This window comes from Manis pentadactyla, chromosome 4 (genome assembly GCF_030020395.1).
Source record: "Manis pentadactyla isolate mManPen7 chromosome 4, mManPen7.hap1, whole genome shotgun sequence".
Lineage (NCBI taxonomy): Eukaryota > Metazoa > Chordata > Mammalia > Pholidota > Manidae > Manis > Manis pentadactyla.
Genome location: NC_080022.1, coordinates 146,652,265 through 146,677,168, shown reverse-complemented (window position 1 = coordinate 146,677,168; position 24,904 = coordinate 146,652,265). Strand labels below are relative to the sequence as shown.

The 24,904-nt window shown below is 33.1% G+C and overlaps 1 protein-coding gene across 1 annotated transcript in view; it reads right to left on the bottom strand.

The window, feature by feature from the left end:
- LOC130683238 (serine/threonine-protein kinase TAO1-like) overlaps positions 1–24,904 on the bottom strand; it is a 57,935-nt gene that overhangs the window by 30,732 nt on the left and 2,299 nt on the right. The window contains 10 exon segments of the mRNA XM_057499499.1: positions 2,867–3,202; positions 5,038–5,154; positions 7,704–7,785; positions 9,367–9,460; positions 12,754–12,848; positions 15,278–15,391; positions 16,926–17,022; positions 17,589–17,634; positions 18,893–18,994; positions 21,568–21,639. Coding sequence (XP_057355482.1) covers positions 2,867–3,202; positions 5,038–5,154; positions 7,704–7,785; positions 9,367–9,460; positions 12,754–12,848; positions 15,278–15,391; positions 16,926–17,022; positions 17,589–17,634; positions 18,893–18,994; positions 21,568–21,639 — 1,155 coding nt within the window.

Genomic DNA, 24,904 nt, shown 5'->3' with positions numbered 1-24,904 from the left:
AATGTATGATTAATCATTTAATGTGAGGAATTCAGTAGCATTTAGTATATTCATGATGTTCTGCAATGACTGCCCGTGTCTAGTTACAAAGCATATTTAACACCTCAGGAGGAAACAGAAAACCCTGTATGTGTTAAGCACGTGCTCCCCATTCTCCCCTTCTCGTCACCACCAATCTATCTTTTGTCTACGGATTGATCTATTTTAGATGTTTCATATACTATGTGACCTGTTGTATCTGGCTTCTTTCACCTAGCATGTTTCTAAGGTTCATCCATATTGTATAGCATGTATTAGTACTACATTCCTTTTTATAGGTGATTAATATTCCACGGTATGCACATACCCTAATTTGTTTATACATTTATTTGTTGCTGGACCTCTGGGTTATTTCCACATTTTGGCTATTGTGAATACTGCTGTTATGAACATTTGTGTATATGCATTTGCTTAAGTACCTGCTTTCAATTGTTTTGGGTGTATATCTAGGAGTAGAATTTCTGGGTCATGGGGAAATGCTATGTTTAACTTTTTGAGAAATCGTCAAGTGTTTTCCACAGCAGCTCACATTTTACATTCCTACCAGAAATACAGAGCAGGAGTTCCAATTTCTCCATGTGCTCCCTAATTGTTATTTTCCATTTTTGTTTTTGCTCTTCTCTTTTCATAGCTAGCCATCCAACAAAACAGCAGCAGACTCACAGAGTCCAAGAAGGGACTAGCAGTCACCAAAGGAAGGGGGTGGGAAGGGTGGGTGGGGAGGGAGGGAGAAGAGGATTAAGGGGCATTATGATTAACACACATAGTGTAGAAGGGGGAGACGGGAAGGCAGTAATAGCACAGAGAAGACAAGCAGTGACTCTATAGCATCTTACTACGCTGATGGACAATGAATTCAATTGGTGTTAGCAGGGGACTCAATAATATGCATGAATGTAGTAACCAATGTTGCTCATGTGAAACCTTCATAAGATTGGGTATCAATGATACCTTAACAAAAAAACAAAATAGTTAGCCATCCTAGTGGCTGTAAGGTGGTACCTCATTGTGGTTTTGATTTGTGTTTCCCTAATAACTACTTATATTGAGCATCTTTTCATGTGCTTCTTGGCCATTTGTATATATTCTTTGGATAAATGTCTATTCAGGTCATTAACACATTTAAAAAAATTGAGGTACAGTTGATATATTAATCCTAATAATATTTTGGTAGAGTCTTTAGGGCTTTCTCTATGTACTATCGGGTCATCTCCAAACAGTGACAGTTTTGTTTCACTTCTTCCTTACCAGTGTGGATGCCTTTTATTTCTTTTTCTTGCCTGATTAATGTAGCTAGGACTTCCAACACTCTGTTGAATAAAAGTGTTGTGAGTAGGCATCCTTGTCTTATTCCCGATTTTAGAGGAAGCTTTTTTATGGCCTTTACTCATTTTTAATGGGTTGTTTAAATTGGATTTTAAAACCAAAAAGTTTTAATTTATTACAGATGGAGAAAAAATATTTGCAAGACATATCTGAGATATAATACTTGTACCCAGAGTATATAAAAACTCCTACTAATCAGTATTAAAAGATGAACACCGGAATAAGAAAACAGACAAAAGACTTAAGAAAACACTTCACTGAAGAGATACACAAATGGACAATAAACACATGAAAAGGTGATTCTGGTGCCATCGTCAGTCATAGGGAATTGCAAAAACAACTATCATGAGATTCCATTTCATTCCCACTGGAACGGCTAAAATAAAAAAGACTGACAAACCAAATGCTGGAGAATATGTGAACCAATTGCAACTCTTATACATTGTTAATGGGGATGTGAAACAGTACAACCATTTTGGAAAGCTGCTTGACAGTTTCTTATGAAGTCCAACATACATATGCCCTATGACTCAGCAATATTACCCTATGTATTTGTCATAGAAATTAATACATCATGTTCACATAAAGACATGTACAATGTTTATAGTATCTTAGTATGCTGATGGACAGTGACTGTAATGGGGTATGTGGTGGGGATTTGATAATAGGGGGAGTCTAGTAACCATAACGTTGCTCATGTAATTGTACATTAATGATACCAAAATAAAAAGAATAAAAGTATTTATTTCATTTTCCACTTGCCCCTTAGCAACCTCTCATCTACTTTCTATGAATATGACTATTTTAGATATTTCATATAAGTGGAATTCTAATAACATTTTCCCTTTTGTGTCTGGCTTATATCACTTAGCATGTTTTCAAGGTTCACTCACATTGTAGCATACATTAGAATGCCATTTCTTTTCACAGCTGAATAATATTCCATTATATGTATATATTATGGTTTGTTCATCCATTCATGTGTTGATGAACACTTGGGTTGGTTCCATCTTTTAGCTATTGTGCCCAGTAACTTTTTGGTAATATTGAAAATAGTGAAGTTAAAAAGGAAGCATTTCCATCAATTGCAAAAAGGAGTTACCTGACCTTCAAATGTTTTCAAGAAAATTTAAAATCTTACACGTGAAAGTGTAGCAAACATCCGTATTTCCTAAACCAAGAAGGTGTAATTTTCTACAGTTACACTGTTTTACTTAAAAAATGTAAACATTATGGAAAATGCAAAAATCACTTTTGATTGTCACCCACCTTAACCCTTTCTCCACTTCCCAAAGGCAACCATTATCATTAATATCGTGTTGTATACTTACTATTTTTAAATACCTTCATTTTCATCTATGTAACTTCAGATAATACATTATATGGCATTTCTTTCTCTCTTTCTTTTAAGATTTAAAAAATATTCTTTTTGCATTCCAAAACATGTTCCCTAAATGCAGACATTAAACTGGGAATTTAAAAGCCTTTTGCCACTTTAAAATAAGTTGCCTAAAATTATGTTCCAAACTTCTGAAACATCAAAGGAAAAAAAAACCCAAACTCTTAGACTAACCAGACTAAGAAAATTAGTTACCAAATTTGAAATTTTTTTCACTGAAATCCAAATACTCACAGGTTTTAAATCGATGACAGAACTACTAGGCGTGACTGGGTGGTTTCCCTCCATCATGTCTAGCTCTCTCTCATCATCTGAGGCATCTGGAAAACTGCTGACACTAGTGCTTTGACTACTGGCCCCGCTGGACATACTGGGAACAGCCTGATGACTTTCAACACTATTCACTGTCCCTTTCCATCCAACACAGTAATCTAGTTCCTGAGGGAAAAGAGCATTAGATTCAAATATCTTTATCTCCTAAATACTTGATTATTAGCACCTAGCACACTGCTTGGCACACACAGTCTTTAGAAAGTTGGTGGTTTATTTTGAGAAATTCCTTGTATTTGCCAAGACCAGGAAGTTTATCAATTGTTAGTTGACAGATAAAAAAAGTGACCAAAAAGCAAATACCAAAAAGCCCAACCATGTCAATTCCAAGTTATTTCCAAAGTGTAGTCTTTTTCTATAATTTTTGACATTAGTTTGAAATCCATTTCTACTACACATCTCACGGGGTATACACAGGGACGCTGCTCATTTCTCAATGATTCCAATGGTGAAAACAAACACCAACCTTTTTTTTTAATCCTATAAACATCACTTTTACTTATTTTTTATTGAAGCCTTTTATATTTCTTTTCTTCTCAGAATATAGTCTTTAGCCTAAACTTTTTCCACTAAGTAATTTAATATTAATTCCTATCTATTTCTGTGTAAAATTAAAAATTGTATATTTAATCATAATTAGAAGACTATTCTGAACAAATCCGGCAAGCTTTGGTATCTGGGCCCCAATATTATAGTCTTACCATACCAAAATTATTTAAGATAAGCAGAATAATAAATACAGACCCATGGTATATAGAGGGTCTTTTCTTACATCCACAGCCTAAAAAAGTTGCTGTTATTCTAATGTTTAATGACATTAGGATTTTATTAATTTCACTTTACTGAAGTATTTCGTATACCTAAAATAGCCCCAATTTTCTAGTGACTACTGTTAGATCTAAAAGGCAATATCAAAAACACCAAAACTGTATGCAAGAGAGTCTTTTATTTTATAGTTCATTAATCATATAGTGCTTTTAAAAAGAAAAGTAACTACTACTCCTGTTTTCAGAATGCAGGGATCTTTCTCAGTAGAAAGCAATAAAAAAGAATCAAAGCTTTGGCATTGTGACATGAGCAAAGAAGAAAACAGAAAACACTTAGACTAAAAAAGATAGCTCCACAAATAATAAACTTTATATTTTCCTTGTGAGAAAGTTCTATAACATTTCTCCAGCAAATTTGGAAACATGGCAAAATGGAAAGAACTTGGTCTCAGGAGTCATATATGAATCCGAACACATATGCTTCTACAGTAATAAGTTAGTTAACCACTCTGAGCCTTACTTTACTCACCTATAAAATGAGTATTTTAGAACCATGTAGAGGAATGAATCCCTGTACACAACTGAAAAGAATCAAGTGTTCTTAGTAACAGAATAAGAATGCTTGGTAATTTTTTTCCCTCAGGATAAGTTTAGTTAAGTTACATGTTTATTTTATTTACTTATTTATTTTTAAAGAAGCAAGAAATTTCCAATTTAATAAACACTTATCAAACATTATATAAAAGGCACTGGGGGAAAGGTTTATACAATAACCAAGATAAGGACAATGGTTGGTAATTCTAATGACTTCTGTGTGAGCACCGTCAACTTCCAAAGCCTGTAATTTCAAATACTTCCAGAAGCATGTCCCAAGCCATCAGACAATCAGGAAAAAAGTGCCCCGTAGCCCAGAATTTTGAGAGGGACTAGATTAAATAAAAGTTAAACAGGTTTCTTTAATAGACTTCACAGAGCTTTACTATGCTAATGTGCACCACCAAGAGGATGGTTTAAAGAATGGAAAACCTTTTTCCCCATCTGGGTGGAACCTTAGAGAATCACTGTTAAGGCACAATTTGGAATCCATTGATATAAAAGATTCTTGGCAAGAAAAGTTGCATAAGGAAAGAAGTCAATAAAGAGACCCCAATACTTGAGCCATTTCTAAGTTATTACCTCTTCTTCCTGTGACTCTACTGCTGGTCCATTATGTGCCTCCTGGGAAAGCACCTTTGTCCTCTGAATAAGATCGATTAACACTGTTTCAGGGCGCTCCCGACGAACAAACATGTGCTGGTTAAGAGTAGAAGGCAAAAGTCAGGTTGAGACCTACATATTTTTTCATTCAGAACAAATGAATCCCTTCTTAGACCCTAGAGTTACTATCCTAAATAATGATAGATAATGCATGTAATCTGTAGCTACCTAGTTCTGTTATGCTTTTTACTTCTTATATTTATAAAATTTAATTTACATGTATACACTCTGTGCCTACATAACATCCCCCGTACTTTTTATGAAAACTTTGAACATGACACCTTTGTTGGCCAACTGAAAATGCAGAGTTGAAATAATCAAGAGTCTAAGTAAACATTAAGAATTAAGTCCAATTACATCCCTAAGTAAACGCTCACAAATTCTTAGAACTGATTTCATAGAGGAGACATGTTCAGTTCTGAATTACATTAGATTTCAACAGGAATGTATTCAGTGATGGTGAATTACGTAACATACCACTTGGGTATTTCGGGTTCCTTTATGTTGCTTAAATGACACTTCATAAAACACTAGCAGTTGATTAAAAGACATGTATCAGTGATTTTTACCATTAATACTTAATACAGCTTAACATTATCAAATACAGAAAAGTAGAAAGAACAATTCTGCCATAAGATTATCATTGTTACTTTTGGTATTTTTTGGATATTTATTTCTTCTCAGAAATTTTCTGTGTATAGATTTTGTTTTGTAGTTAGCACGGATTGCAGAAAGATGCCTTGTGCACTGGAGTTCATGAGATAATCTTGAATTCTTTTAAGACTTCTACCTCCTTTACTAGCTCAAATTTATTTCTTCTCTGAAGAGTTGTAACTATATATTATTCTCTTTTCATTGCTGTAAGTATTATACTATTTCAACTCATAAACATAATGCCTACAGACTACTTCATCAAATGTTCATGCCAAAATTACATAACCGTTATTCTAATTCTGGATAATTATTTTCAATTTTGCATTCTGAGACAAATAGCTTCATACAGTAAGTCACTTTTTTCCATCTTAGTTTTTTTCCTTATGACAGACTGTAACAGAAATGTGATCAGGCCAAAGTGAAGGATGCACTTGATAGATACTTCCTATCACTTCCAATAAGGTCAATATACAAAATGGACCAGGTAAGTGAATATATATATGCATGTTTGGGATCTGATCACCCAAGGCCAAGTATCCACTCCTGGAGGGTTGGGTTATTACCGAAAGGGCTTCTTTTACCTTCATTTGGCAAATGTAAGAAGCCAGTCATGTTCTTCCTTTTCCTGAGCCTTAGCTTGGTATGTACCACTATTTATGATATTTGGTCTTTTTTTAATCCGAGAATAATATATCTTATAATTCTAAGTTAGTTAACAGTTTTCTATGAATGGATCGTGCTTATTTTTCACTAACATAATTCGCAGCTCTACTAAACCTTTTGTTGCTACCGTGAATACCTATTTTTTGGGCTTTCGTTTGAGACTGTAAGTGTGCTTATGGCCTAGAATTCCCGAAGTGTTACTGAAACTTTATACTGCTCTTCTACATACTGTAGTTGCAAATAACCTTACTGAATATGTACATGATCCTTTCAGTATCCTTGCATCTTGAACTGTGTGTTGGTGAAAATAAACTGAACTTCTTTAAAATTCTAAAACATTCATGCAGAAATTCTTATTTTCTAGTGAAAAATCCACAAAATTCCTTAGGGTCACAAAGAGATAGAGTTAACTGCTACTCAATAATGCCTTATCTAGATGTTTTGAAAACTATATTAAATTGAATAATACTATTATTGCTATTAATAAGATATCAACCTCAAAATGAAATAAATATATCTTGTAATTCTGTTATTTAACAGTTTTCTACAAATGCATCCTGCTTATTTTTCACTAACATAACTCATAGCTATAGTAAACCTTTTGTTGCTATTGTGAATACTTATTTTTGAGAACAGAAAGCATATACTAGTAATTTATTTAAATTAGGTAACCAAGCCTACTGAAAAATGAATAGAATTCACATTACTTTTAAAATATTTTCATTGCTATGTTAGAAAAACATGTTTCTCAAAAGGAAATAAAAATGTGATATCCATTTTTAGCAGTTCTTTTGAAATCTCCTTTCTCCCACAGTATTTACGTAAATGTATTACACATCATTTCTCTTACTTTCATATTATTTTATATATGACAGATGGATATATCAAGTGTGGTACATACAAAAATTAAATCCAAAGTTAAACTATGTTTTGCCAATTCTGAAATGCCATGGTTCCACATGAATTAAAATTTATAGTTGTAACTCATGAATATATGCTTGCACATATAAAAATTAAGCCATTTAATACGACTGAATTGAATATTTAACTATATATTCTATTCAGACATGGTGAAAGCAGTTAATTTTGAAAAACAAATGAAAAAACTTAGTAACTTAGAAACCAAAGTTTCCAAGAAAGAAGAGTATTATGAAATTAGTATTTTAGCAACAACTGGTACCGTACTTAATACTGATTCAGAATCAAAGAAGAATAAAACACATTCTTTAAAACAATTTCTTAGGTGTACAAAACAGAGTATAACTGACCTTTAAAAGTTTCTGTGATGTAGGACGATCTTGAGGGATTTTCTGGAGGCAAGAATCTACAAAGTGTCGAAAATGATAAGACCTATTGAAAGGAAAGTATCAAGTGAACATATTGCTATTTCCTTTAAAAACATATCCACAAATCAAGGCATGTGCCTATAGGTGGGAGGGAGAATAGAAATGATTAAAAACAAAGCAGACAAAATACACTATATATTTCATCATGTAAGTCTATAAAAAGTTATGCAAAGTAACTAATGAATCTTTACCATTTCCCAAAGATAAATTTGCACACATTATTTTAAAATCCTGCTCTCACATACTTAAGTATCACAACTCATTCTACGTTGAGGTGAATTAGGGAAGTCAATCATTTTCCTTTTCACATTCAAATCTAAGATAATATTCTTCTTAGTTTTTTTTTCTTTTCCCTAGCCACGTCTCTTTCTTGCTTGACCCTTGGATCATCTTCCATATAGCATGTTTCAGAACATCACGCTATTTGTTTTGGAAGGAACATTTTTTATACCTATGTTTTTAGCATCCTTGAGCAAATGGATAAAAGTTCCAGAAAATAGTAAGATTTTTTAAAATTAGAATTCTGTAACATACTATCATATAGTGTTAATGATGAGAGTTCAGTAAGGCAGTAGGTAAAAAATACTCCATCAATATTTGTCATCAATAGTCAAATAAGATTTTTAATTCTTTTATACAAGATTGTCATCAATATTCAAATAAGATTTAATTCTTTTATACAAGAATTCTTTTTTGAATCCCCAAGTATCAGCCAGTGTAAAGACAGCCTGTGTTTAGTGTATCTATTATTTAGAAGTACCATAATAAACTCTTTGTGAGGATTTCTTCAAAACATCTCTACAGAAGGAGCAAACACCTGTGAACGTGCCTTAATTCCGTAATGATAAAAAATAAATTTTTGCTAATTTATGCATTTTACTTGTGAATTTTAAAGTATTTGTTAAGTATGGTAGGTAGTCCCCTAGAACTTTTCAAATGCTACATACACCTGAAGAATTTCCCATTAAAATTTTCTATCACTGATAAAAATCCTTGTTTCCTAAAATCATCCGTTTTCAATAAACTTCTTTACATGAATAACAGTATTATCAAAGAAGCACTAGGAGATGCAACATCAAAGTACATTCTGAATAATAAATAATGACAATTAGAATGATCCAAAAATTATCAATTATCTGGTAACTCTGATAAATTATCTAATCATTTTTACCTATGTTTTATACCATATCAATTATAAACCATTCCCCAATTAAATATCTGTACAGGTTGTGGCAATCTATATATTGCAGTTATAAAATGTGAATCTTTAAATCATGCTATTTATTACGTAATTAGGGTTGTATGTGTTGCTAAGGTACAAAAAATATATTAATTTTTATACAAAAGCCATACTTTTTGCTCCCATGTAGCATCATGTATCTTTTATTTCTAAACTGAGTTACTTATATGCTATGAAAAATAGAGGTAATAAAGGATATACATGATGTATGGATAAAATTAAGCTATTTTAATATTTCTTCAGGTTATATACACTTCACCTCATTGAAATGAAATCACTTTGATAACATTATGAAAAATATTTAAATTTTACCGTGTGAACAATACATCTCTCAGCCATACTCACCATTCAGTAGACTGTAGTGTAGGGGATTCACTTCTGATTATGCGACTGAAGACACTTACTGAACTATTACTCTGTAAAGGAGGCTTCATTTCCGCTGTAAAAGAAAGAAAAGTTCCTGTTAAAATATGTGCCTGTTATACAGGAGAATGGAAGTACTGTTAGTTTTTTTTTTTAAATAAACCCAAACTTAGCAAAAAAGTTGAAAGTAGAGTTCAGAGAACTTATTCAAGGGAGTCCAATAGAGAGGAAATTGCAGCCCTGATGCACATCATCTCTAAATAGTGTATTTTCCAATAAGCAAGAACATTCTAAGAGAACCTAGTACATTCATTAAATCAGACCATTGATATGAATACATGACTATTATCTAATCCTCAAACTCCATTGTAGTTTCAATCAAGTGTCCCAATAATGTCCTTTGTAGCAAAAATGAGCTTCAACCATCTGCATCCTTCAAGGAAATTGTCCATTTTTTCTAAGTTTTAAACTTACATAAAATTGTTCATAAAATTTCCCTATAATCCTTTCAATATGTGTAAAATCTGGAGTCATGTCCCCTGTCATTCCTGATATTGGTCGTTTGTGTCTTCTTTCTGCTCAATCTAGCTAGAGGTTTATTAATTTCATTACTTTTCCCAAAGAACTAATTTGTGATCTCATTGATGTTCTCTACTGCTTTCATTTTCTCTGCTTTGATCTTTTGTGGGTCTCTTTATTTCTGCTTACTGTGGATTGAATTTGCCTTCTTTTTCTAGTCTTAAGGTGACAGTTGAAGTCATGACCTTGACAATTTACAAGTATAATTTTGACTCTCAAATGTCCCTCAGTTTGGCTTTGTGCTGTTACTAAATTTCGTTTCAACATCTCTGGCAGGAATATCACAGTAGCAAATACCACACTTTTCTCAGTGTATTCTGTGATGTAGTTCATGGTTTCAGATCGTCTTGTTATTGATGGTGTTCACTTTGATCACTTACGGCCATTCCACAAGTTTTCATAGTAAAGTTTCACTTTTTTCCTTTGTAAAATATCCTTTGTATTGTCTCTGACAATAAGAGACCTCACTCTGATTATCCTTAATATATGTGATGAATCTCCCCTGTACATAGCCAGTCTCCCATCTTGGCCACCACCCTTTCCGCTCTTCCCCATCAAGTTTTCAAACCCCATTCCAAGTCTGTCTACTTCATCCACTCAGTTTCTGACACCCCATCCAAACTGGATCACTTTCTGCGGTGAGGCCCTCCTCATCAGTCCTCAGGAGGGAAGCCCCCTTCCTTTCAGTCAGGCACCGCCATGTGTCAGGTTTACCCACCCCAAAATGTGGACCTGCTCCTTGGCCTCTGACACCCCATGCTGGGCTACTTCCAGGTATGAGTGCTTCGGTTACCCCACCAGGACTCTGATCTCCAAACGTGACTGCCGCCCTTCCTGCATAGGTTCTGCTTCCACTTACAAGGCACTCTGTCTGTGGGAACTCCCTCCTCTCCTCACAGCACTCTGACACGCCACTCCGGGCTACCATGACTCAGCAGGTGACGTGGACACCTGCTTTATACTGTCCTCCCAACAGCTTTAAGAATGACTAGTTTGGTCCAGGAAGGGGAAGGGATTACTGAAGAAATTGTTAATAAATAAAATAACTTGTGTTTCTACTGTGATTTATTAAAGTATTCAAAAATTCTAAATGGTGTACCATCAATATATCAGACCAGAGGATGATTTTTGATTCTGTCGTTTACCATAAACCTGACCATCTCAATTCAGTCAAAGAACACTGCACTTCGCTAAAAACCATAGAGATTTACTCAATCTAAACTGTGGGAGCCTTCAGTGGATTCAAAGGACATTTTACATTTCAATTATTTTTTTAATTAAAGTATCCTTGATATTCAATCTTATATTGATTTCAAGTATACAACACAGTGGTCCTACAGTCACCCATATTAAATCCTCAACCCCCCCCCACTGCAGTTACTGTCAACATAGGAAAATGTTACAGAAGCAGTGCTTTTATTTTCCATGCTATACTACTATCCCTGTGACCAATTTATGACTGAAAATTTTTGTGCCCTTTTATTCCCCTCACCGTCAACTACTCACCCCAACCCCTCCCCCATAGTAGCTTTCTTCTTTCTCAGAATTGCTTTGTTCTTTCTCAGAACTGCTTTGGCTATATGGGGTCTTTTGTCGTTCCACATGAATTTTAGAACTATTTGTTCTAGCTCATTGAAAAATACTATTGGTATTTTGATAGGTATTGCACTGACTCTGTAAATTGCTTTGGGCAGGATGGCCATTTTGATGATATTAATTCTTCCTATCCATGAACATGGGATTATTTCCATTTATTGGTTAGTTTCTCTCGTGAAGAAAGTATAGGTCTTTCACCTCCTTGGTTAGGTTTATTCCTAGCTATTTTATTCTTTTTGATGCAGTTTTAAATAGAATTGTTTTCCTGTTTTCTGTTTCTGCTAGTTTGTTGTTAGTATATAGGAATGCAACAGATTTCTGTGTATTAATTTTGTATCCTGCAACTTTGCTGAATTTGGTTATTAGTTCTAACCATTTTTTGGTGGAGTCTTTAGGGTTTTCTATATGTAATAATATCATGTCATCTGTAGACAGTGATAGTTTTACTTCTTCCTTCCTGATCTGTATACCTTTTGTTTCTTTTTCTTATCTAATTGCTTTGAATGTTATTTCCAATACTCTGTTGAATAAAAGTGGTGAGGGGATATCCTTGTCTTGTTCCCAATCTTAGAGGAAAAACTTTTACCTTTTGGCTACTAGGTAGGATATTAGCAGTGGGATTGCCATTTATGGACTTAGTTATGTTGAGCTATGTTCCCTTTATACTTATGCTAAGAGTTTTTATCACAAATGGATGCTGAATTTAGTCAAATGCTTTTCTGTGTCTAATGAGATAATCATGATTTTCAGCCTTCATTTTGTTAATGTGGTGGATCACACTGATCTACAGATAGTGATCCATATTTGCACCCCTGGGATATGTCACAGTTAATCATGATATATTATCTTTTTAGTGTATTGAATGCTTTACAGACCCTTCATACATGGTAAATCTATAACCATAGACATATTCTAGGTGTTTAACAAATACTCATTAAATGTTAGACACAGATACCTCAAAATTAATACCACATTATAAACTATTTTAGACCTAATTTAATACAGCAAATATAATACACCTAACCTAATATATATATATATATATATATAGCCAAATAACCAATGTGACAATTTTAATAGATTTATTGCTCCCCTTAAACACTGACATAAAAATAAAAATTTGTAATTTTGTACAGAAATTGAGGTAAAACATTGATCAAAACTTACTACACAGTAATAAAGAGCAATGCTTACCTAGTTCAATACATGTTATTCCAAGAGACCAAATATCTACTTCGGTACCATATTGTTGTTCTTCATCCTTGGCTAAAATTACTTCTGGGGCCATCCTAAAACATAAAATGTCCAAGTATACTATTCTTTAAAAACATAATGACCGTCTCCATGGAGAACACCTGTGTGAATTCCACATGATATAACTGGACAAAAGAATTCTTGTAAAGGGAAATAAATGCATTACAGGTTGTGAGGTAAATATTTACCATTGCATATACAGTGCTAGACTTATTCTTACCATTTGTCATGATCATGTAACAGCGTCCTGGAGGAAAGATTCCCCAGAGCAGGGTTGTATTCTGCATCAACTCAAGTTTGCAGATTCTAATATTGTATATCCTTTATGCCAGTGATTCTCAAACATTTTCATTTTAGTATCTTATTACAAAAGTCTAAGTTTTGCTTGAAAGAGGGCATTTTATCACGGCACTTGTTTCCTTGAAGTAAACCAGCTCACTACATTTAGCTGAGAAAATATCTGCCACAATAAGCAACAACGAATAAGCAGTTTGTCAGTCTTTTTTGCAAATAGGAGTAGTGTTCTGTGATAAAAGTGGCTACGACAGCCACTCATAACTAAATAAATCATACAATTATTAACTTTATAGGTGTCTTGGTTATAAAATGAAATGCTCATTCACATCTTCAGCTAGACTCTAATGTTCTCACTGGTATGCTTCACCTTATACTTCCTTTGTACTTGTTGTTAAGCACAGACAGACATTTAGAACAGTTTCTGACTGCTTAGTAAGATTGTCACCAGGCGTATGTGTGTTCCTCTGTGTAAAAACATGTAAATATGTACACAGTGCTGTGTTCCTAATATACTATATACAAATTCATACATATGTAACTTCCAATTGCCAATAATAGAGGGCTTCTAATGTGTTAAGATGTTGAAGTAAGCTTGGGGAGTCAGTAAGTTCAACAAAGTTAAAAAAGTAGTTTTGTTTTTAATGCACAACTTTCCAGCTCCTTTCTAGTATAAAACATTGATCACTGACTTGTGAAAGGGGACCACGAAAAAGAATGATTTCTCCAAAGAACCCTTTTTTTATACAGGGGAAGAGGATTCTATCTAAACTAGGGTTCAACATAAGAAAGTTTTGGTCATACAGAACAGTAGCCTTCAACCTTTTTATTTTCTTACTTCCAATGAATTTATTTTAAAAATGTATCTGCTTGTACATTTTTGAGTTGGTATCGAAATTTTATAAACTTAGTTGCAAAGGATATAGTGTACACATATGTATATACATTATTTTGTATATGTGCTTTACAGATATGTACAACTTGGAGCTGAGGACCTAGCTCATTCAATTCATTAAAAACACTGCTGTATAATAACCTAATTAGCAAACCCAGTCTGCATGGTCATATCAACCATTCAAATCAGAATTATTTTCTATCAGGAAATGCCAAACTTCATTTTTCAATGTAAATAACATGTTAATGTGTCCTCATGGCAATTGTCCCAGTTATAAATGAGGTAATTTATGATCCACTAGAAAAGAAGATGGGAGGGAAGATAATTGGGGAAAAGAAAGAGCAAGGAGTAAAAGGAAGTGAAGAGAGATGACTGTGAAGGCAGAAGGCCCTTGCCAAAACTTTGTGTCCTAACTCTTCAATATTTCTGATGCTATATACTCTAGATGTTATGTATTCTCAAGTTGTCCCTCTGGTGATGGTTTGAGGCTTTTAATCCTCAGAACAATGCATCATTCTACTATTCAGGATGGGTGAGAAGCCTTTCTTTAACAAAATGGGAGTTGGGAGATTTGAAAGGTAAGTGGAGAAGATGATGCAGTAGACCTAAGACACCTCTCAACATATACAGAGAGAAAACACCTTTGGAAGTTGAAGATGTGGAAAATTATTCCCTTCAGGCTTGCTGACATTAATATGGAATTATTTATGAATTAAGTTAGATGATGTCTAGAACTCGTTTCAAATAACTGGAGGTGGAGGGAGGGCAAGAGGAGCAAGTACACAGGGCAGCTGGGCCCCGGGGTAGTGCTGTTAGGCTGAGCTGACCGCTGTGTGAGCCTCCCTTATATTTTTGTCTATTTCCCTGTATACTTGAAATTCTCCAGAATAAAAAAATTTTTTTATATTTGTAATTAGCTACCAGTCTTCAGATACTCTTATTCAGAGATACTGACACACAGTAAGTATAAATCTAAAGAAAATTTCCATTTAGCACTTCTATCCTCTCCCTTCTTAAATATTTAAATGTTTTCACTCCTACACCCAATACATGATGTAGATGATAAGAGGAAAGAAACATTGGGGGGACTAATGAAACAATAGGAGATACAAGGGCAGCACTCCAAATCTATATCTGAAACTAACTGTAGTGCTTAGAATAATGTCTAAAGCAGCACTGTATTTCCAAGAAAAAAGATAAAGCATCTGAAAAAAGTATAACCACACACTGCCTATTTCAATTATGGGGATCAATACCAGACAGGACTATTCTTACCAATTCGGCGTTCCCACAAAAGAACTGGCACGAGAGGCCATGGAAGCCAATCCAAAGTCAGCAAGTTTCACCTGGCCTTGTTCTGTCAGAAGGATATTTGCTGCTTTGATATCTCTGGGTTTAAAGAACACAGAAAATTATTTGTCTTTCCATCATAAGATTATACTGAAAATGATAAAAATCATATAAAATTTTATAAAACACAGAAGGAGAAATCAGAATAATGAAGGCCTTTGATAATCTCTCAGTATGAGATAATGAGAATTAAGATCCAAATTAAGAAGTGAGATACACAGAATTTCTGTAAGTATATAGTAACAATTTTCTAAAAGAGAAGATAAAATAGCAGTAGAAACAGAAGAAAAAATTAGGTAATTAATAGCACATACTCTATATTTGAGTTCCTGTTCATTGGTACAAATAATGGTTTTAAAAATTCAGCTGAAAATTCTTATGTAACTGTAAGATTTCTGAGTATACCCTTAACATTAAAATGGAAAAAAAAGAACCTCATTCCCTAAATTTGTTTTTTTTAATTACTCATATCATTCCAAACTTTAGCATAGTTCTCCTACCTAAATATGAAATGAAAACTGAAACACATGGATAAGGTAATATCAATGATCCCAAATTTACTTTTAAGCTCTTTCTAAATCAACAATGTACAAGTGAACTAAGAAAATTATAATGGAATTATACGCCCAATGGGTACCATACATTCAAAAAAAATAAATTTCTAAGCACTTGTCAATTCATACTACATAGTACTATAATGGATATAATAGTAAGTCAATCTATTTTCTTCCATTTGATTTTGTTAACAAATGGTTGGTTCTTTGAAGTTGAGAAGACCTTAGGTTTTACTTCCAACTCTTCGATTCTCTTACTTACTATGCATGTGGATTTCTCTTGGACCTTAGTATTCTCATCTAAAAAACTGATAACCCATTAATTTGCAATGACTCTACTATATAAGTTTACTATGTATTGTCTAGTTCTCATAGATAATTTTAAAAATGCTAGCTTCCTTCTAAAACCAGGGAAAACCAATACCAATGCTAAAAATGTAGTTTATGATGGTTTAATCTTTAAATTACTATTCACTATCAAGGATTATCAAGGATTATCTCAAAAGCATAGAGTCTTAAGTAGCTTTCACTTGTCTCTGTCATGGAATCAAATCTGGCATTATGAGTCACTAGGAGGACAAAAGATCTATCTAGGTTAGTTCTAGTCTAATCCATCTTGCTTGTAAGCTTTGGGAAGTTAGTCACAAATTGGGGCATCAGTTTCTTCATCTGTAAAATGAAAAAAGTAAGAATACATCATCCCAATCGTCTTTTCCGCTTCACAAATTAAATTATTCTATAATTAAATTTCTATCACAAATCTATAAAGTGCACATACTTCACACAGCCTGGCAGCATGTGTAGAAAAAGATAAAAATTATCCTCAACAAAGAGATCAAATAAATTAGTATATTCTTTTTAAGACATGGATAACCTAAAAAAAAATATGAGTTTGTAAAACTCCAGAATACTTTTATTTACCTAAAACAAATAAAGCTTTCAGGATTAATAAATTCTAGGTCTGATAAATTCAATAAGCCATTTGCTTATTGACATATGATCATTTTTAAAGTACTTACCTATGGATCATGGCATGAGAATGTAAGTAGGCTAAGCCCTGGAGAGCACCATGTGTAATTGCTGCTATTTCCATTTCTTGTAATGGCTTTTTGTGAACTTAAAATAAGAATTCATTTAAAAATGATTATTCTATAGAACATTTCTATTTAAAAATATATATACACATATCTAATATATGGGGAAATCTTTAAAAACTAACATTTAGCAAGAAGGAACTTTTTGCTTTCCAAGATAATAAAACAAGGCAGTTTAACTTTATAACAAGTGTGCAGTTGTGCCTATTTGTTATAGTTCACAGGCAATTTTCCTCAAAGTTAACAAACAACATTTAACAATTATTTTGTGATTATAAAAACAATGAAAGAGAAGCTTTCCCTTTTTATATTCCTACATATCTTCATTCTGAACAGAAGGAACAAATCAAATTTAATGATAAAGAATGCAGAAAAATGCCTGTTAAATCATAATGAACGAAAACTCATCTGTATGCTGAAACATAATATTTAATGAGGACAGTGCACACCACGCTGAGACTCTAGAAAAGACAAAGGTTTTCACTCTTCCTGAAGAGTTTTAACATTATTAAAAAAATCTCTTACTGCACAAATTCTCATTTTATTATACTAATATTTCTCTTTTCTTAATAAATAAAGGAAACTTACCTTTCAGGAAATCTGAAACAGATCTTATACAATATTCCATTACAAGCTACATGGGAAAAAATGATAAAAACATTAAAATACACTATTAAAACTAAAAGATTCTATATGAGATAAAACAAATTCACCAAGGAGATCGAGAAGACACTTTGAAGTAACAAACTCTAGTTATCAATTACCTTTAATTACACATTTTTGGAACTTGTTAAATGCATACATGAAGTTAAGCCAATACTACATTAATCTTTTATAATGCCAACATAGAACTGCTTGCAGATGTGTGTTTCACATAATTACCAACCAAAGCTATAAAGGAATATACATATTCTATTAATATTAACCTATAGTAGCAATACTGGTATTGTTAGGAAACAGAAAATTATCCTCTGGTACTATATATACAAAGTTTAGGTTACAGTTTAAATCTTTCCTATAAAGCCAACACAGAGCACCTCTTATGTGCAAGGTATTTTATATATATTAACTAATTTAATCCTCATAACCACATTTGGAAGTAGACCCTATTATCATCCTTGTTTTACAGATGGAGAAACCTGAAAGACAGGGAGGCAGTCTACCCTGTCGGCCACTGTTTTTTCTTTAACCACAGCCTCAAATTTTGGAGTACCATCACCACTAAATTAAACCAAACATTACAAATCTAAATCTAAGTTCAGTATATTAAAATGATAATCAGCAATAGCTTATTAAAAGTAAAAGGTCATTCCTGTTGAAAGAAAATTTATCGTTCCTCTTAAAAGACATAATTACTATGCCTATACTGTTCTAAGATTACTACCTTATCTTAGTTTTAACAATGGGGCAAAATTAATTTCCATTTTCTACAATAAAATGTCTCAATTTTCTACCTTTAGGATCATTCAGCCAAAGAATCACAATCAGTTCAGATTCCTTCAGGATTCACCACCAATATTCCACACAAGATCCTTGTGGTTAAATAGTTTACAATACATTTATGTCAAAAATATATGCTGATTTTCATCCTTGAGTGATAGGATTGTTCTCAACAAATGTCTGATAAAGCATTTGAAGAATGATACCGCTAACATACATCAGAACATTTTCCCATGCACGTAATGATCAGGTGAATCTCTGAAGTAAACTGGCAAAAGTTCTATTATCTCCTACTGCCCAAGAGTTCCAGGAAAAGCTGCTCCTCCTTTCTCGGTATGAACTAACATTTCAAGGTGCTTGTGCATGGCTTTACACAACTATTTTGAGACATTTTTGAATTAATTATAAACTAAATCTACTAAAATTACAGCAAGGGGAGAACAGATACCTACCCATGCTGTGTGCTCACTTAAATAGCAGCCTTTGTATTCTATAATGTTGGGATGTTTTAATATTTGTAGAAACCTGACTTCCTTAATAATGTCCTGCCATTTCTATGGGGAGAAAAAAAGAATACAGGAAATAATTAGGAACAGTTCCTTTTCCTTAGAAAGCTATACAAGTAAAAAAGTAATTATTAGATCAATATGTTAATAAGAACATACAACTTTGTTTCATTTGTAATATTTAAATGTCAAACTAATACATTTTAAAGAACTTACATCCGTATAGTTTACAACTCAATTACATAAAATTCATTCCAGGTAGGACATATTTTTATTCTCATAAAATTTATTACCAATGAGTCTTATCAAAATTTTACAACCACACACTAAGCCTGTTGAAAACTATATACTATATTTAGTGGTTTTTCTTCAAAAGTTCAACCTCTCCCTTCTTTGGTGCAGCTTTATTGTTGCATAATTTACATACCTTAAGTTCAGCTTTTGTGTTTTTGGCTTATATTGTCTACCAAATGTTAAGTTTTTCCTGCTGTTTAAACTCAAATCAAGTAATTACCTAAATTCCTTGCACATATTCTAAAATGCTAGTGAACACTTAGGTTATAACAGAGGGAAGTTCCCAGAAAAACCAAGCAGCATGAAAACATTTTCCTACAGGATTTTACGAACAGCCTTCCCATTGATGCCTACTAGTAAATAACAGATGAACCTTCAGCAATTAAAGCTGCTCTATGACAACTTCAGAAACTTAGGCCATATCCTAACTATAGTTACTTCTAAGAAGCAATCAGGGAACTCTGAAAATACAGGTACTTGGGCCCATACCCAGAGACTCTAGAAGCTTAGTAGATGTGGGATGGGAACTTGGAATCTGTATTTTGTTCTTGTTTCAGCTTTTCCAAGCTTTACCACTCACTTGTATCCTATTTCTAAAGGTAGGGGAACTAGAATACAGAACTTTAAGAAATGTTTTGTACTAGAATTTAAGATCCTATATCTCCTATGTTATTTCATAAGCCCTCAACAAAATAGAGCAGAAGATATTCACAGTGTAAAATGTGTAAGCTGGAAGATGCTAAGTTTAAAAAGTGTTTCATGGGCTTTACATTTCAAATTTGAATGATCTGGGAGGCAAACTCTCAAAACAAAACAAAACAAAATTAAAACATGTATTCTTCAATGTAAAAAACACTTCCAGGAAGGATACAATATTAGATGAGAGAAGATGCTGCCCTAGGTGAAACTTTTTGTTCTAGGTGTGACTAATTAAACAGACTCCAACACAAGTTGGCTAGGAAAGCTAGTTTTAAAGTTATGCTATGGAATGGCAAATAAAATTACAGTAAACTTGTAAAAAAATGGACTTTTTAAAGGGGTTTTAGAAATTATTAAGAGTTTTTTTAGGTATCAACATAAAGGAACAGTGATCAATCACAACAGTGTTATCAACCCCATAAGTGTGATTATCACAAAAAACAAGATTGACCACAAAATAGGGATTCCAGAAATATACAAAACCAAAACCTTTAAAAATTAAAGACTGATCCAGCAATACCCTGAGATATTAAGTAAAAGCAGGGACTCAAAGAAATATTTGTGTACCTATGCTCACAGCAGCATTATTCACAATGACCAAGGGGCAGAAGCAACTAAGGGTCCGTTTACAGATGATGGATGGACAAAATGTGGTGTTTTTACACAGACACAGACACACACAGGCACAAACACACACAACAACATGGATGAACTTTGAGTGCACTATAGTAAGTGAAACAAGCCGTCACAAAAGGACAAATAGTGCATAATTTCAATTACATGAGATACCTAAAGGAGTCAAATTCAGAGAGACAGAAAGTAGAAAGGTGATTTCCAGGGGCTGCGGGGAGAGGGAATGAGGAGTTATTGTTTGATGGGGGTAGAATATCACTTTTGCAAAGTGAAAGAGTTCTGCAGATGGATGGTGGTGTTGGTTGCACAGCAATGTGAATGTCCTTAACGCCACTGAACTTACACTTAAAGTGATTAAGATGGTAAATTTGTTTTGTGTACTTTACCACAATTAAAAATAATTAAATTTTTGAAGAATTCAAGAAACAGATAACACTTAGGAAGTAGACATTTTATAAACTTATGCAATTAAGAACTAATCAGAATACTGAAGAACAAAAGTACATGCAATACAGTATCAATCATTTTATTTTTCAGATTATTACCACTGCCTTATTTTTCAGACTAGATATATGCTGCCTGATGATTATTTGAAACAGCCATTAGATAATTTCTCTACCATTAAAAATTTATATCCAGTATACTTACTGTCAAATGTACCTTATTCTAGTTTACTTTCTTAGACATGATAATCCCTCTACTATAGAATAAACTGCTAAACAACAATTTAAAAAATTAAACTCGTGTCAGCAGCACATATCTAAAACAATTAAAAGTAAGGGACACAGTTGGGAGGTTTCTAGAATGTCAGGAATGTTTACAGCTCTAGGTACAATTTAAATGGGCACACTGAGTCTGTGGAAGAAAATTCACTGAGATATACACTTAATATTTGTATATTTTTCAACATTTTTTGAAAAAATTCCCACCTATCCCCAATTTAAAACGGTATGGGTTCTTTAACATGCCAATACAAACACATATATTTCACCTACCTTCGTAGACTGCATTCCAGTATAAGATAATTTCTTGATAGCCACCACTTCATTGGTGCGCACATCTCGTGCCTAAAAAAGACAGAAGAGCATTGTAAAAATTATCAGATTAAATCTGGGAAATCATTTCTCGGAGAATAAAAGTATTTATAAACTACCATGTCAAAAAAGATATCAAAACTGCTTTTAAAGAACATTAAAAAATAACTCAATAGATACAAAAAACATCAAATTATCAAGGAGCTGGTACTTTAGAAATAAAAATAATGAATGTTCATCTTTGAATGAGCTAGTTGAGAGGAAAAATATAGAAAGTTGAATAGAACTGTCAACAAACAAAAAAATGACTAGTACATACAAGTCTATGCTAGGCCTATAAACTTCAAAATTTCAATGAAATGGACAATTCTCTAGGAAAGAACTACTAAAATTGATCTAGAGAAGAACATTTGAGTAAAACAGTGGTGGCAGACTGAAAAGAATACTAATTGTCTTTAAAATAGTTGTGAGTGGAAAAGTTTCACCAGGGAACTTCCCAGGATAAAAGGGGAGAAAAAAGGAAAGCTATCCCATTAATTTTATGGAGGCAGTCTAACCCAGCAACTAAACCCTCACCAGCAGCACAAAATAGAAACTTAGGTACCAATTTGACTTATAAATTTAGACAAGGGAACTCAAAATAAAATTTTAAAATGAAATATTACAGGGCATTAAAACAATATTTCACTTGGAAAAATACATTACCACAGAAATGCAAAATTTTGATACAGGAAAACATTTCAGAATTTGCCATATGTTTTTACAAATCAAAGGGGAAAAATATATACTTATATATGTAAAGCTCAATAAATGCTGAAAATGCCGAAAAGGCCCAACTCCAAATGTATTCAATGCAGGGAAGACCAAACTCTTAGAAAACCCACACGGGAAAGGTAATTCCTCAACATGATAAACTATTAACTAGAATTAAGACAAGACAGCTAAAATGCTACCACAATTAGTATTTACCACTGTTCTGGAAATTTTGATAAAAAAATAAAAGCATAACAGAAACATAAAAGTTAACTCTTTAGAAACTAAGAGCCAAGTTCTCATTACATGTTTAAAAAAAAAAGATTATATATAAAGAGGGCACAAGAGGATAGCTGCAAAATATTTCAAATGAGTTCAGTAAAAAGGGTTAATCATCTCTAGTCATCTGTGGGAGAATTCATCTTCAATTCAGTCTTTAATGAATTCCCAAAGATAAAATGTTTTAAATTTAAAATTAGATTATGGTGATAGCTACAAAATTCTAACTTACTAAAAATCTATGCAATGCACACTTAAAATTGGTGGACTTAGAGTATGGAATTTAAATCTCAAAAAAACTGTTAAAAAATTACACAAGCACATATGTCAATTACACCTAAATAGAGTTCCTTAAAATATATATATATATTTTTAAGTGGGTTCTGGGAACAACTAATGACATTCCAATTTCAATTACTGGCAGACTGGTTAATGAAAACATGCACCACTTACCATAATGGCTGAGGTGGATCTATCCGCATAAAATCTTGAATATGAATTTATTTTTCCAAAATGTTCTCTACTCATCTATTTGTGAGCCCCTTGATTTTAGTCAATAGGTCTAACCAGCTATATTCTTTTCTAACAGTTTTAATGAGATACAATTTACATACCACACATTTCACCCATTTGAATGTGTGTAATTCTATAGCTTTTAGTACACTGACAGATACAGGGCAATACTGATTGATATGACAGATACATGCAATTTACTGATAACTACAATTTTAGAACGTTCATTACCTCAAAAAGAAGCTCCAAATTGTTTCATTTAAAAATGATTAAAATGGTAAATTTTATATTATGTGTATCTTACCTCAAATTTTTTCCCAATTAAAAAAAAAAGAAACAAAACCCCACACCCTTTAGCTATCACTCTCTTATCCCTTTTCCTCACCCCTTCAGCCCTAAGGAACAACTAACCTACTTTCTGTGTCTCTGGAGATTTGCCCATTCTGTACACTTTGGAACCATATAATATACAGTCTTTTGTGACTGGCTTCTTTCACTTAGTATAATTTTTCAAGACTTGTGACAAGTGAATGTTGAGCATCATTTCATGTGCTTTTTGGTCATTTGTACATCTTTGGAGAAATGTCAATTCAGATCCTTTGCACATTTAAAAATTGGGTTGCCTTTTTATTATTGAGTTGTAAGAGTTCTTTATATGTTCTAGACACAAGTCCCTTAGCAGACATATGATTTCAAATAATTTCTCTTATTCTGTTGGTTGTCTTTGCACTGTTTTGAAGCATAGAAGTTTTACATTTTGATCAAATCCAATACCTATGTTTTTCTTTTGTTCATGCTTTTATTGTCATTTCTGAGAATCCTTTGACAAAACCAAGGTCATGCAGTTTTACCCTAAGAGTTTTATAGTTGTAACTGTTATATTTAGGTCTTTGGTACAATTTAATGTTCATATATGGTAAGAGGTAAGGGTCCAATTTCATTGTTTTGCTAAAGAGCTACCTTTCTAATTAGCACAAGATAAAGTTCAAAAGTGGGTATACTGAATGCAGTGTAGTATCCTGGAGTAGATTCCAGAACAGAAAAGAGCACACAGACTGGGAAAATCTGAATAAAGTATGTAGTTTAGTTAATAGTATCCGTGTATCAATGTTGATTTCTTAGTTTTGATTAAGGTGCTGTGGTTATGAAACTTGTAAACTTTAAAGGATTTGGGTGAAGATTATAGGGTAAAACTTTACTATTATTGCAAAATCTGCAAATCTAGTCTTACTTTAAAACAGTACATTAAAGTCATGGTAATTTATTAAAATCCAAACTCATTAGATTACATTAAAATTAAATCAGATTAAGATGAGATTACTTTTGCCTATCACACACACACACACACAAAAAAAACCCACAGAAAAATATTTAATGTCCACAGTCATGTTTCTCTCTCCCTTCAGGATTACAAATTGTGCTTACTCATCATGTTTTATACATCTCCTCTAATCTGGAACAATTTGCTCAACCCTTCCTTGTCTTTTATAACACTGGCAGTTGCTGAGACTACACAGCAGCACTTACCTTACTAAATTTGTGTTTGTCTGAAGCTTTTCCAAGATTAGATTCTGGTTACACATCTCTGGCTGAAATACTACATGAGTTATATTGTGTCCTTTTCAGGGTATCATATCTGGACACATACAATGTCTGTTCATCACTGGTTACTAATTTTCATCACCAACTCAAGGTATTTGACTGTTTCTTTCCAATGTATATAGTTATACCCGTTTCCTACTTTGTATCTAAC